The sequence below is a fragment of the Mytilus edulis genome, chromosome 7, assembly GCF_963676685.1.
Source record: "Mytilus edulis chromosome 7, xbMytEdul2.2, whole genome shotgun sequence".
Classification (NCBI taxonomy): Eukaryota; Metazoa; Mollusca; class Bivalvia; order Mytilida; family Mytilidae; genus Mytilus; species Mytilus edulis.
The window spans coordinates 47,562,632-47,578,932 of NC_092350.1; the positions used below are offsets into that span (position 1 = coordinate 47,562,632).

General features: G+C 32.3%; 1 protein-coding gene across 1 annotated transcript; it reads left to right on the top strand.

Annotated features, from left to right (window-relative positions):
* The first annotated feature begins 4,978 nt into the window (after nt 1-4,978).
* LOC139482895 (brevican core protein-like) lies at nt 4,979-15,648 on the top strand. Its single transcript, XM_071266925.1, has 4 exons — nt 4,979-5,421; nt 6,352-6,437; nt 14,661-14,757; nt 15,391-15,648. Exons 1-4 carry the CDS (start codon nt 5,103-5,105, stop codon nt 15,621-15,623), a joined length of 735 nt encoding a protein of 244 aa, XP_071123026.1. The 5' UTR covers nt 4,979-5,102; the 3' UTR covers nt 15,624-15,648.
* Nucleotides 15,649-16,301: the final 653 nt, after the last annotated feature.

A 16,301-nucleotide genomic window follows, 5' to 3' on the forward strand; every position in this document is an offset into this window, starting at 1 on the left:
TATTTTTGTCATGTTTGCATTTGTTTTTTGTTGATGTGCTTTGTCTATAATTCAATGATGAATGTTGTACCCCTATTTTGACATTTATACCTATCATGACTGTTTGTTTTGTCCACACATCGTTGTCAATATAATGGAATTGTATGCGACTGTCATGCAAGTGAGAGGTTAGATAGTTATTAATTCAAGGTTAATCCACCATTTTATGCATAAGAAAATGCCCGTACCAAGTCAGGAATATAACAGTAGTTATCTATTTGTTTGATGTATATGAGCTTTCGATTTTGCCTTTGATATGGGACTTCTGTTTCGAATTTTCTTCAGAAATTAAAAATTTTTTTTTTTTTACTTGGTAACTGTTTGATAATCACATTTCGTAATTATTTTTCAGGTGATCGGTATATACATTTTGATTCTTAAAGTAAAATACACAACTGTTACAAAAATGGTCTAATGAGATGAGGTCTATACCATAATCCACGTGCAATTAATCATAGCTCATACGACTTAAATTTTCATGATTAAGATGCCGATTTCAAAGCAGATATATAGTTCGTTAAATATTGATAAAATTTTCTTATAATTCATAATTATTGTACAAATTGCCCATGACAACTAATCATGCATTAATTCTAAGTTGTCAAACGTAATTTGAGTGCATTCAAAATGCTTAAAGGCCGGTAGCTGATGCATTTGTTTGTTTGAATATATCTGTTTATTAAAGATCGCAAGGATGTCATGTGAATACATTTATTGGGCTTCAAGAGCCACATTTGCAATAAAGCCTACAATGTCTCCGCTTTTCATAATAGAAAAAATAAGTTGCGTCATGAGGAGATAATGATGAACAAAGTAAAATCTTGTCCGTATCATGCTCTTAAATCTGTTATTGCTATCAGACTTAATCATATTGCGTTATTTTGTTTTTCTGATACTTATTGCTAACCTTTTTTGATTAGTATTGGTATGCCTTGTAAGCCAGTTAAAAGTTGAAAAGACTTTAATGTACATTCTTGTTTTTGTAAACTATGCCGACGACTCTTAATAAAGATTATTTAGTGAATCATTTATTGTTCTGATATATTATATCAATGGATCACATACACGTCGTTAAAGTTTTGAACTGACACTGTTTGCCAATTGTTGAGTTGATTGATTAGGAAGGCGTAGCTCATTGTCCTATATTACTATCTTTAGATGCATTCAAACGAATTGAATGCAACTGAAGTAATTAAATTAATCGTATTCAGACAACATACGATTAGATTTGCATATATACTGGTAAACGCAGATTTGGTATGATTGCCAATGAGACAACTCTCCATCCAATCACAATTTGTAAAAATAAACCATTATATATCAAAGTACGGTCTTCAACACGAGACCCTGGCTAACACAGATCAGCAAGCTATAAACACGATAAAGGGCCCCACATATGATTATTGAAAAATCCGTTCAAACTGGAAAAACCAACGGCCTGATGTATTGATGAACTACTGATCAATACGTATGCACTTTTCAAAGTTCTATTCATCAAATTAAACACTAAAAGAAAAGATATAAAGTAAAAATATGTGTATGCAACGGACATTCAATAAATTAAATAAACAAATCGAACGATTTTCTTAATAAGCCATGTTTATGTACAACACTTACTCCGTCATTCAATAAATGCATGTCTATCTGTCGTAGCATTATAGGTTAATGTTGGAACTCTTGGTTCTATTGCTTCCTTGTCTTGTCAGCATCAACCCTATATCAAGACTATTATGGCCCTTAAATAAAGACAAGTACTAGTTCAATGAAAATGGACGCCATACTAAACTCCTAAATTTATGAAAAAGCTATAGTAAAAAAGAATAAAATTTACAAGAATAACAAAGGTCAGTAAAACCATGGTGGGTGTGATTTCAACCATACCCTATACCTCCAGTCAATGTAGAATACAGAAAAACACTACAAAACGCACAGTAAAACTCAGTTTATAGAAGAAGACAGAATAGGTTATAAAAAAACGAAACAAAATGAAAATGAAACATAAATAAACAAAAGGCTACTAGATTTTACTGACATGCAATTGAACCAATTGAAAGATTATGTCTTCATCATATGAAATTAAACACAATCCGTTCCGTTGGTGGTTTAGTATCATACAATCATGACATATATGCATAAAATAGAATGTTTGCTTCAATATCGGATCGTTTGAGGAATCATTTAATCGAATTGTTAAAACGCTAAAACTATTAGTTTCCCTTAACACATAAAAAACATACCCCAACACCGCTTATGGATTTTTTTTTATATTTAGTTCATCACACATCAAATTTAAGTAGAACATTATTGATTGACGGAGTGGCATTTCATTTTTAAACAAAAATGTAGCAATACATCTATCTTTGTCTCCTGATATTTGAATATTTGCATCTAAATCAACATGAAAATAAATTGTTGTTTGTTGTGTCACCTATTATCCCTTGTCAGTAAGTGCCAAAGTTATTTTGGTGTCGACTTATGTTTACCTCTACAATCCGAACACCTGTGAAAACCGAACAAAACGGTTTGGACAGGTTTCACTGTGCACAATTCTTCATACAGAACAACCGTTGATCTACAGATTATAAAACAAAATCGATTTCGATTTCCGATTTTACGACATATAAGGAGTAATCCGTAGTAATCTATATATACATTTTTAATACGTGTAGACCAATTTGTCTTTGCACTAACAATTGGAAAAAAAGACTTGAATAAAAAAAATATTAACCTCCAAGATGAATTCAAAAGGGAAAACCCATGAAATCTGACACATTTAAACGTAAGACTATACCGACCCATGGAACAAATAGAAACTGCACTTGAAGTGGCTTGTTATAGGCAGTCTGCAAACCACAACATAGAAAACTAACGACTGAGCACCACAAACTCACAAATGTACGGTGATCGCAGGTGCTCCAAAACGAGATTTTGGTAACAACAATTAGAAGGTTAACCTAGTGTGAACTTTCTCACTGGAGTCAGTAAGGAACCAGTTGCTATGTTAACCTTCAGTTTTTTATTCTGTTAGGCATAGTCTAGACATTAACCTTTTCATAACGGTGTAGTAATCGGGTTGTGTATGTTGAGCTTTAAATCATTTGTCCATGAAATAAATTGAATATGATTAAAGCATAGCATTCTGTTACAGGTAATGTTATATTTGTATTATCACAACACTCGATTGGCATTTTGATAAGCATCGTCTCCCAATGGAAACTATGCAAAATGCATTAAACAGCAAGATAATCAGTGACTTAAATTATGAGTCGATGGATTTACGTTAAATTGTGAAAAATTAGAAAGATCCGGTATATTTTAGAAAGACTCTTTTAAAAGCATTACAATCCAGTAGGATATTAGATTATTCCTTTTTATTGTTAATATTACATGTATTATGTAGGATTGAAAATAAGAAAATGATCTGGAAAACTTTGGTATGTATAATTATGGTTTAAAAAGTTTTGTATTAATCAAAGACGAATCTTTTGAAGAACTGCCGACAAAAAAGACAAACTTGTTTTTTTTTTAATGATCAGTTTGGTCTCATCTCCTTCTAGATATATTCGCAAGGTTCAAATGAACATTCAGAATTTATAATTCGATGCAAAACTGAAAAGGCCGTAGCAAATATAAAAAGAAACAAAACAAAAAGACGAACCAATAGAAAACGCTTTAAAGCATGAAGAGTTCAGAAAAGATACCTTCACAAAACACAAGCGGATATCACATGCTTTGGAACGGAAATTAAATTCTGGTCAAATTACGTCATCTATTATGCACGGTTTGTGTGATAAAAAAATGGAAAACAACATGTTTAATAATTCATTGCGTCCGAAGCGCTTTTCTGGATTTACTTTCATCAGGAACGTTCAAAGCCAAATATTTGACATCCGAAGATCTATAAATACCGAAAATCGTGGAAGAGCTATATGTAAAAAAATACCTGAAATAAATAGCCAAATGCCTCTAAAGCCAACTTTGCCTAAGGGCGTTGAAGCCTTGGTTTCATAATAATTTCAAAATTTATAAACCGGCATTTTTAGTAAAGTTTGTTAAATCATGTCAGTACCGAAGCACTGACTACTGAGCTGATGATACCCTCGGGGACTGAGAGTCCACCAGCCAGTCGACCCAGGGATTTAAAAATTGAAAATAACACGTTTAATAATTCATTTCGTCCGACTTGCTTTATATATAAGTCTCCTTCGATTTAGTTAAAGTTGATGAAAAAGAACAAGATTATAGTTACAACAATTGAAACAAACCCCTGGTAAGAAGTAAAAAAGATATTCAATAACAGTCAAACAATATATGATGACACCGACCTCAGCACAACAAATTCTTGCGTTAATAGATTCATTGTCAGAAACCAATATCTATGTAAAGAAAATCATTTGCTGGAATATCAGCAACAGGAAATATATACTCCAATTTCAAGCGGTGTTAAAATATTGATGCATAAAAGTTTATAAATAGTTGCCTGAAATCAACTCGAAAAGAAATGGACATATTGTTCCCACACCGGTCGTTCTTTATCACTTTTCTTTTTATGTTTTTTTTTCATTTGAAAAAAAAAGGTAACATTTTCAATAAAGTCATTTGATATAATTCAAAACAAAGCCATTCAAAACTTGAATATAATGCAGTACTACTTAGGGAATCAATTTTGTATTTTATGTTTTGAAAACAGTACTTATTCCCTAATTACAGATGGTCTAAAGATGATCAAAGGAAACAAAAAACGTAAGCTTACTGATTTTCTCCTAAATATAGGAGATACGTCATTTTTGTCTGAGTCGAATGTTCAACATCCGTATAATTGTTTCTGATATCTTTATCAAACATTTAGTGATGTATTGTCAGTTTATGCTGTAGTACATTTCGTATTATATAGCCTTGTTGCAATCAATCAATTGCAAACAAATACATAACCATGTTATGTTTGCTTACTATATGGATACATTAGGTCCTATTCAAGATGTTCTGTTCATAAGAATATAACCTCTAACTGGAAATAAGTCTACTCTATAACAAACCAGAAACGCAGATGTGCAGAAATCAGTATGACAATGTGCAGTCTTCTTTTTTACACAACTGTTTGTTTCTTTACAACATGTCTGTCAAACTTAGTAAACGCAAATGTTAAGGAGTTTAAATCATTTCAAAGGACTGGCAGCACTAGAGTTTTGCAGAGCCAACATACCATCGATGTTAACTCGGCGTCAATGATTGAATGTGCACTGATATGTCTGTCAAATTGGCAATGCTGTTTTGCAAGCTTTTCGGATGGAAAATCAACATGTCGTATAGATAATTCAGAGAAATGTGACATTGGTACCGAAACCATAAACGGATGGGATACTATTCGACGGAACATATATCGTAAGTTTAAATGATTTTCATATTTACAATTAATTGTGTATATGTACATTTATTGTATTTACAATGTTATCAATTTATGACTTTTGAACGCTGGTAAACTACTTGTGCCTTTATTGTTTCTTGCCTCAAATCAGTTATTGTCTATTTTGTATCTTATAAATATTTACTTGTAAGCAATATTGTAGCTGTTCTTACTGACACAAAAAAGAATTTGACGGTATGAGTTTACATGTGTAATGACCTAAGAAAGAGACCCCCCCCTTTCTAATGTTTTATTTTATAGCTGTGACCAGAGATTTGAAACTATGAGTGATGAATGATGATTTTCACCATTTTCTATGCGTTATACGTTTCATGGTAGATAGTATAATTGATAGATATAAACTTTAAAATGTAAATAATATCAGCAAGACAAGATCAAGAAACATGGACAATATTGTTGAATCAGTATACAGCTTTCGTAGTGATTGCTCCTAAATGAGGATTTTTTTACCAGTTCTGGTGTTTTAAGCAAACGTTATAGAAGATAGAGAGACACCAAACAGAAAAAAATTATCTGCAACAAAAGATCAACAAAACGAAACCTTTGTCATTTATGCATTTCTTGCTTAAAAAAATAAATCCGTGTAATAATGATGTTGTCTTGGTGTGTTACTTCTAATCAAATAATTGAATTCATTCACAGCTAAGTTTTGAATTACTTGAAGTGTTTTTCATTTTTCACGTGAAAGCAATATCAAATACTACTAAACCGGAGCTTACGTAGCTACAATAATTAAGGAAAAAAACCTATACTTTATTGGATTGACGATGTAACATTTGCCTCTAAATGTATCTATAATTAATATGTCAAAACAAATGTAAATTGATCATAAATAGACAATATTCACATAACGTTTTAACGAAAAATCATCATGCTTTTGTTTTAAGTTCCGATGACCAATACAAGATCCATTAGCTTTGGCAATTCCACGTATTGTATTATTGAAGACCATGAAGAATGGGCCAAGGCGAACGTAAGTTAAAAAGTTTTAGATTTAGATCATTACATTTCGTAAGCTTTTGTGAAATTGAAAAAAAATGTTGTGAATGAGTTTTCATGAAACCTGTTATTAACGGGCTTTTTTTCTCATTGATCATGAAGAGCAAGAATAATGGCGAAAACGAACGTAAGATAAATGTTTTAAGAATTAGATCATTACATTTCGTAAGCTTTTGTTATATTCAAGATGAATGTTGTGAATGATTTTCATGAAACCTGCTATTAACAGGCTTTCTTTTTCATTGATCATGCGAAGCATCGTATGTTTCCATCCAACATTACATATAGGCGAATGAAATAAAGGGAAGAGGCTTAGTTTCTTACTTTAATGCACCCACCTAACACACAGCTGATTTTTTTACACGTGATAGACGAATATCTGAACTTCCTTTTTTGATCTGTCGTAAAAAAATCGTACGGTGCAATTTTTGTAAAATTTATAATAAAGTGGAGGAATGTTTTCAAAATGAAAATGTATTACTTGTGTTTCAAGTTAAATCAACATCTTTTTTCTTTCTGTTCTTTCAATACAATGTATTGATTTTAGGCGTACATAATATTTTTGTTTAACCAAACAATTTAAAAAAATATGTTTTTTCGAGAAGTTTTGGTCATATTTTGTATTTTTTCCAAAAAACTACCCCTTCTTTTTAATTTTTTGTAGTTGTTTTTGCTTTTTTGCTTTTGCTTAAAAACAAATACATTTTCTATTTATTGTTCCAAATTTTTACCTAATTTATTACATATTGTTTTAATGGTATTGTGTGTCAGACCACCACTTCACTCCCTTCCAATATAGAACGTAAAGGTAGCCCTACTCTAACACAAAATAGTGCGTTTGATGTCATTGTTTACTAAATTTAACCAAAACAATTAGCATGAGATCGACAGGATTGAGAATGGATATGTTCCTCAAGGTATTTGGTTATCTCCTGTGAGGTTAATCTTATTTAAGAAGGTACAGACAAAGTTGACATTAATACTGAAACAATAGATGGCAAGAATACATTTCACTTGATGGCCAGGCCGGTACTGTTTCATTCATGTATCAAGCTGGGAATGAATAGGGGTTCAGACGTAACCAATTGCGATCCCTTCCAGTGACAAAGGCTACAACTACTCCTATCAGATACCTACAATACGAATTACCAAAATAACTTCAGAGGATGACTATGAATAAATAGAAAGTTGTGATGCCCGAAATCGAAAACATCAGACATGGCTTGGGTATATTCTTAGCCTTCTCTCATGGAATATTGTCAAATTTCCAATTGAGAACCATTTGTCTACTTCAGCTGAACATGTTTTTCAATCTTTCACCGTTAAGCATCTGTGTACTGCAGAAGTCCTCAGCATAGTACCAGGCATGGGGTAATGCAAATTTGTAATTATATATATCTTTCACAAATTGTTAGAGATTAAGCTAAAGCAGAATTTAAGATTTCTGGATTAAATAAGAATACAATCATTTGGATATATTTGGATATTGATTTATTTTTTTATTTGAGCGTTATAGCTATACTGTTATTGTCAGATTCCCTGAAAGCTAAAACATTTCAAACAAAGGCAATAAAAGTATTGAATCATATTTCTAAACAAATTTTAAACACCAAAAAAATCAAGGTCCATGTAAATATATACATATCTTTATCATTCTCATTTGCTAAAAATAACAAAAATAAAAGTTCCATTTGATAAATTTTGGATGATTGGCAGTAGAATAATTATCTGTTGAACAACTAAGTGTGAAATGTCTGGCATTTTTTCAAAAGATGTCCTGCAGAGTTCGCCAACTGGTTTTTGGGTTGATTCAAAAATGTATTCTAACCTCGAAAACATTGTCACCACTTTAATTAATACAAATATGTTGCAATAATTACATTAGATGTATGTTTCATTATGATACTTTATTCTGATTGGCTAACTGCACATCACGTGTTATTCCGTAAGCAATTACATTGCACAATAAAACTTTTCATTCATGATAACACGTGATCCTACAATAAAGTGCACAGGTGAATTAAATAAAACAATAATAAAATTCGTGTTTTCATAATCATTGCTAAAAAAAATGTAATTATAAGTATTGAATGCTTCTTTTTGTAACTTCATAGGGTTGTAAAAGCGTTGACCGTGCGCACATTTTTAGTATGAAGCACTTCCGCGCTTCATACAAAATGTACTTCAATCGGTCAACGCTTTTACACTCCAATAAAGTTACAAAAAGAAGCATTCAATCCTTAAATAAAATGTTGATATAGCCATGTTAAGTAATTTTAGCTTTACAGAAATATGTTATTGTCAATAGTCCACTAAACTCAAACACAATGCTGCATATACTTGTTTCATATGCATGATATTTATGATATGTAATTACAAAATATTTTCCTATAACAGTAAGATTACAGTAACTTATTTAAAAAAATGAAGATCGAGATTGTTTAATTAAATGAAACACAGACTTACTGGAATATTGTCCCTATGTTTTAAGCAATCGTAGATACATTTTATTCAGCATTTACTTCTAATTATTTAAAAAAGAAAGAAGAATTTTTACAAACTACCATACCATTACATGTGTCAACAGGTGTGAAAATCAGATGAAAAAAGTTCCAATTTCCTATAATACATTCATTGTGAGCTATTGACAATTTCTGTAGATATTGACTATCTCAACTTTTCGAAAGGATTTATAATGTCAAATACTCCTAAAACATTTAAAAAAAGATCTAGATCTTCAGAAGATGAGACACCCCCCCCCCCCCCCTGAATATAAACAATCCAAAATGGCCATTACAGACGATATTTCCAGCTCAATAAAACTTTTAGTTTCTAGTGTAAATGAGATAAAACAAGGCCAAGTAAGTATGAAAAAAATGTTCGAGTCAAAGATAGATAAACTAAGAAATGATGTCCTGTCTACAATTGACCAAAAAATGCCGGCTTAAAATCAGAAATTCACCTAGATTTAGCGAGAGCGTCATCACAATTGACGATTTAGCAAATTCTGTTCACTCTTTTTCTATACGCTTCAACGACTTTGAGTCCAATAACAATTTAAATACCAAAGCCGATAGTATTAATCCTACAATCAATGACCGTAACTCAATACACTAGTTAATCCGTTGAGCAATGATGCGGTTACCGTTATAGTGAACAATTTACAGTTAGCCGAGAATGAGACTTTAATTGAGATAATGAATGATATATTTCACAAACTTGGACAATCAGTCGCAAAAGAAGTTAAAATCGCTGCTGTCAAGCGTGTTAACCCAAGGTTTAATGGAAAACCGGGTTTAGTGAAAATGAGTCTTGAGAACACTGATCAGAAAATTCTTATTCTGCGCAATAAACACAAACTGAAAACCGATGAAAACAGTCTTTATTCAGGGCGCGAAATCAAGAATCGAAAGACTAATAGAGAATACTACTCGGGCAATACTTCGTGAACTCCCACAGGGAAATCAGTTTAGATTAACGGGAAACGGCAGAATATTTAGAAAAACTCAAAATAACGAAGACAGCGATGTCGATGTTCCAATCAATCACAGTTAGTGTGTAACCCGGCCCAATGGAGCGATAAATTTAAACGTTTGTGGATGGACCGTTAACAAAAATCTACTAAGGACTAATTAAAATAGAGAGGAAGCCGTCGATGCTGATATTTTTAGTGTGTGTGAAACACATCTTTTTGCGGGTGACAAATTGCGCATCAACGGATATATATGGAAAAGCTTTAATAGAAAACATATTCACCGTGATGCACCGAAAGGCTCAGGTGGCGTAGGGTTATTTATAAAACAATGGATTTTAAATTATTACAATTTTGAAGTGGTCAATGTCAGTTTTGAAGGTCTTAACTGTGTAAAATTTACGTCCAAATCAACAGACTTTAGTTTTACTCTCTTTTCGTGTTATTTGCCACCGGAAGATTCTGTAAGGGGCCGAAATTCACAAAACTTTTTTTCGCACTTACTGCTTGATATTTATGATCATAGTAAAAGTGCCGTTATTGTCATCTGTGGTGACTTCAACTCACGAATTGGTACACTAAATGACTTTTCTGATTTCGATTCAATACGAAGTAGGACAGCTATCGACGAAACAGTAAATCAACATGGGAAATCATTCTTAGAGTTCTTGAATGAATCAAAAACGTGTTTTTTAATCGGTAGATACGACTCGAAAAAAGACAATTTCACTTGTATATCAGGTAGAGGGAAATCCGTGGTCGATTATATGTGTGTTCCTCATGACGTTCTCCAACTGTGTTCCTTATTCCAAGTTATTACTACCCGATCTGTAATCGAGCAAAACAATTTTTTCTAATATTTAGGTGAAAGGAGTAAAATCCCAGATCATTCTATTCTATTGGCAGAATTTAAAACGTTAACTAACATATCCGAATATAGTAGTTCGAAAATAGATAAGTCCAAACGTTTCAGGCTTAAATCTATTCCTGATGACTTTTTTGATCTGATCTACGGAAAGCAGCTCTTCAAACTTTAATTCAACGTATTGAGACTACAAGGGAGACTCAAAGTCACGTGGATAATATCTATTCGGACCTTAGTACTTTGATAGTCGATGAAAAGAAATGCAATATTCCAGTATATGGTGCAAGTAGAAAGACATGCAAACGACATAAAAGTTCTTAACCTTTCTGGAATGAAGAACTCGGACAACTATGGAACGCAATGCGTCTTAAGGAAAAACAGTTTCTCAGTTTTAAAGGACTATCATCTACCAGAAGGAGATTTCGGGAGGAATTTCAACATTAGTAAAAGTCATTTGATAGAAAATTAAGACAATGTGAACCGACATTACCGACAATCTTTTTGTCTGGAAATCGATAATATGGTTACATCGAATTCTAATGATTCCTGGGACAAAATAAAAAAACTAAGACCTCGAAAAGTACAAAACATTCCCATGGAAGTATACGGTCCAAACGGCGAAATACTAACAGATGATGATTCAATGCTAAACAGATGGAAAACAGATTTTCATAATATTTACAAAATGGACAATAGTATGTCGGAGTTTAATGACAATTTTCATAGCCAGGTATTGTCACATAAGTCTTCATTAGAAGACTGTATGATTGACCCGTTATATGATGAAAACCCGGAACTGAATACAAATATAACTATCGATGAGATCCGGCGTTTAATACTTGGGGCAAAAAATGGCAAGGCTTGTGAAATCGATAGCAGACCGTATGAAGTCTTGAAATATGAGTCTGTGATAAGCGTGCTTCATTCTCTGTTTCAACTAACATTTGAAACTAGTATTATTCCATCAATCTGGCGACAGGCAATAATTTGTCCAATTCTTGAAGACAATACAGCCGATGAACGAAGTCCGCTTACATTGTAACTATCGTGGAATAAGTTTGCTCTCTTGTATCGCAAAGCTATATAGTGCGTTTATAAACAGCCGAGTATCTGCTTATTTAGAAACAAACAACATGTTTGCAGACGAACAGAATGAGTTCCGTGCGCATCGTTCATGTGAAGACCATATTTTCACACCAAATGCAATTGTGAGGAACTGTCCGAAAACCTTTCCAACATTTATAGATTTAAAAAAGGCATTTGACTTTGTTGATAGAGATATGCTACTGTACAAGCTTCATTTAAATAAAATCGATGGGAAAATATATAACTCTATCAAAAGCATATACGATAATACTACCGCTTGTATTCGTTTGAATGGTACTTAGACGGATTGGTTTAGTTGTAATTACGGTGTTCGACAAGGGGATCATCTTTCGCCGACATTTTTTTCCATTTTCATTAATGATTTAGTGCAGGAAGTTAAAGACCTTGACCTTGGTGTTAGCATAGGAAACTCAAATGTATCGATACTGTTGTATGCTGACGATATTATGTTAATTTCACACAATGAAAATGACATGCAGGCGATAAATTCGCCCCGAGAGTTGCTATAAATGGTGATGTTGGATGGCTGCCATGTAAAGAAAGACACTGGTACAATATAATTAGACTATGAAACAAGCTTATTCGAATGGACGATTCACGCGTATGTAAATAAGTTTTCAACTGGGACCTTGACCGGTGTTTGAACAATTGGTCATCAGATATGAAACTTATTTTGTCACACATTGACTTGGAAGATTATTTCCGCCAAAAACGAACTTGTGACATTTCACTTGTAAAAGACAGACTTTTCATGTTGTGTTCCACTGAATGGGAAAACTCTATTACAAACTTTACGAAATTGCGGACATATAAAACATTCAAATCAGAATATAAATGTGAAACATATGTTGGACTGAACCTCACTCGTTCTGAACGTTCTATACTGGCACAATTAAGATGCGGCATATTTCCTATGAGAATCGAAACCGGACGGTTCGTCGGAGAAGCAGAAACTGACCGCATTTGCAAAATGTGTGACTCACGTGATGTTGAAAATGAACGTCACTTCCTGATGGACTGTGTCTTTTACTGACATCTAAGAAATCAACTTATATTGGATATAGAACAGTCTTTTGATGACATTTCTGAAGATGAACAATTTAAACTGCTTATCTTCAAATATCTTAGAAAAAACTGCTTAATTTTTGAACAATGCATGTAATAAGAAAAAAACTTTTTGTATAGGAACAATCAAGCATAAATTTCAACTTTGTACGCTGTTAAATGATTATTATTTTTTATGTATCAATGTTTAAAGTGACTTACAGGTCTAAAGAGCCGGGTGTTGATACATGTATTTACAACTGCTTATTGAAATATTGTATATTGTCATAAAACACATGCCACTATAATAAACAATTTGGTATTGGTATTGGTATTGCTATAATGTTCTATATTTGTTTTATTGTAAATTAGTTAGACAACCATATCTGCAACTCGGCATATCCAGTAAGCCATGTGTATCATACACTTTGATATAGTGATAGTTTTAAACATCCTTTTTACAAAAAAAAAAACACTAATCCTTTGAATACATTTAATCTTAATATGGAAGTAGAATATACTATTTCCATGTCTCAACAAGTTTTTAATGACTATACTGCAAACCAAAAAAAAAAAAAGTTTTAACCAAATTTCACATCATTTAATTAATAAAGACGGTCTATTTAGACCTGAGCCAATGACCATCATTTGGTTGTCGGTTTTTTTTATAAAGAAAAATGCATGTGATGATGTGATTATAAAATACAAAATTTATCTGTAAAACGAACCAAATAACCTTTCGTTTTAGAATGATATGATCGTTCACACACGCTGTTTTTATTTTTACGCGTTTACCGAAAAACACGCTTGTTATCATTCTATGTCGTGTATAAACGGAACGGAACACGGAATGGAATGAACTTAAACAAAATGAACGAAATGAATGGAATGAATGACACGCAAACGGAATGAACGAAACACGCAAACGGAACGAATGAAAAACGAAGCGAAAACGAAAACAGGGAAACTTGAGTGGTTCAGTAGCTGTTGTACATATATACCTGTGTTGCGAAAGAACTTGTATGCAATGCAAGTTGTATGACCCAAAATGCAGATATTAATCAACGATTTGAACAAGTTACGTCTTAGACTTGCAACTAGCAAATTCTGCTCTCGTGTTCGCCTTTCACAGAACTAATCGATATACAAAAAACACATTCTGAAAATCAGGATACAAACAAACACACAGATGACATCACATCAAGCAAAGCTGCCAACCTTATGAATATTTTTTGGAAAAAAAGCTGCAATGTTCCCATCCCAGTTAGGGGTAAAAACGTCAACATGACGTTAATTACCCTATTGCATGTAGTTACCAATCGAAGAAACAATAATTGTATATTAAATAAAGTAAACAAAACCGATTTCATAACCCCAAAGCGTCGAATTAGTTCATAATGGTACAAATCTGACAATTTATTCTTTCGACCTTTCACCTGGATTAAAAATTAAAAAAAATGCATCACATCTCCCGTTTACGACCGTGCAAAATACAATCCAAACATTTTCCCTTTCAAAAGATAGATAATGTAGCCGTGTGTTAGATAGGTGCATTTCAAATATGTTTTATGTAAGAATGTCACTCGCCTAAAAGTACAAAATTAAGTTTGGTATAGGATTTTGGTTGTCACTAACAAAATCTCCAACTGTGTTGTAAGAATAAGAAGTAGTGGAATTCTTTTAATTAAAACATCTTTATTTTAATTAAGGAAAGTTGTAAATGCCTTGGTGGAAAACTGGTGGAATTAGAAACAGAAGAAGAGAATGAATTTATTAAGAATGACGTGATGACCATAAGTTCTGGAGGTATATATAGATATAAGATATAATGAAGAATAAAAAACACAAATCGTATGAGATATACGTTAAAACAGCAGTATACCAACATAATAAAACATGAAGGTCAGCAGAAAGTATAAATCATAAGACGCATTTTAATATATAATGTAACAGACTATTAATTGGCTAGACAACGCACAATTTTTTTAAAATTGTGTTTGACATATCATCTTGTATAACATGAATTTCTTACAATAAAGTATTGTGCTGTCCCGAAAGGAAAGTGGTATTCAATTCGGATATATTGATGACAATGAGCACTATAGATTTTGTAACAAACTATTTATGGTAAAGGTAATACAAAGGCAAATTTCAAGACTTCAAGAAGCTTTTCTGTAATGTACATTCATCGGATAACATTTATTGTGTTAAATAAGGGACCAGTTACTACATATATAGCTTTCCGTTTTTGGCTTTTTAGTTTTAGTGTACTTATATTAATATTCACACGAATAAGTGGTCAGTATGAGATATAAAACTGCTATCAAAATTTTAAATAAGTTTTGTCTTACGACGAGAAAACAAACATGACAAATGACATTTAATTAATGATAACGCATAGACTACATACATGATAATGCAGCTATTCTTTGTTTAAAGTGGCTGGATACTGGATCGGAGGTTATAATTTCAACAATGATGATGATTTGGAATGGCTAAGTCAACCAAACCAAGCTATGCCATTTAGTGACTGGAACATGGAGATATACCCACAACCGGATGGACTTCTGACACAGCCTTGCGTGATGATTTGGAGAGGTTTTGATTTTCGTTGGGGTGATCATTGGTGTGATAGGCTGCTGTCATATATTTGTGAATTTCAACATCAATAAACTCGACAGGACCATACATGTAATCATTACGTTATCAATAATGAAAGGAATTTTTCATAATAATTCTTTTAAAAAATGACTATATTTTAGACTAAATATTAATCGGTGTCTCATATCGTTATTCATGTATTTCATTATTTAGTATTTTCCTTTACATATTCATTTGTATATAATAGCTTCTGTTCTCTACAATGTTTTCTTTTTAAACATATATATTTTCCTTTAATTGAATTAGTTTGTTCATGAAAACATCATATGTTCAATTTGTTTTAATATTTGCAAAAACAAAGATATTTATTTATCAGATTGGATTTATTATTTTTACATTAGAATTAGGAAACATATCTTATTATGGTATGACTATGGTTGCGCTTAATTATTAATGTACAAATGAAAAGAATGCCAGAGACGATTACATTTTACATAAATTTCTTTTATCTATAAATCACAGTTTGGGAACGGAACTGTACGGTTTTATAATAATTTGGTCATTCGGAAGACTGTCAAGCGGGACTCCGACATTCGTAACAATAACAAGTTGTTTGATGGAAAGTTTGATGAACTCAATTGTTACTATAAAACGTTTCTGCTTCAAGACTTTATACTAAATTTATTGACAATCCGCCAAAAAAAACCAAAACCCAAAAATAGAATAAATCCATCGAGTTCATAAATATG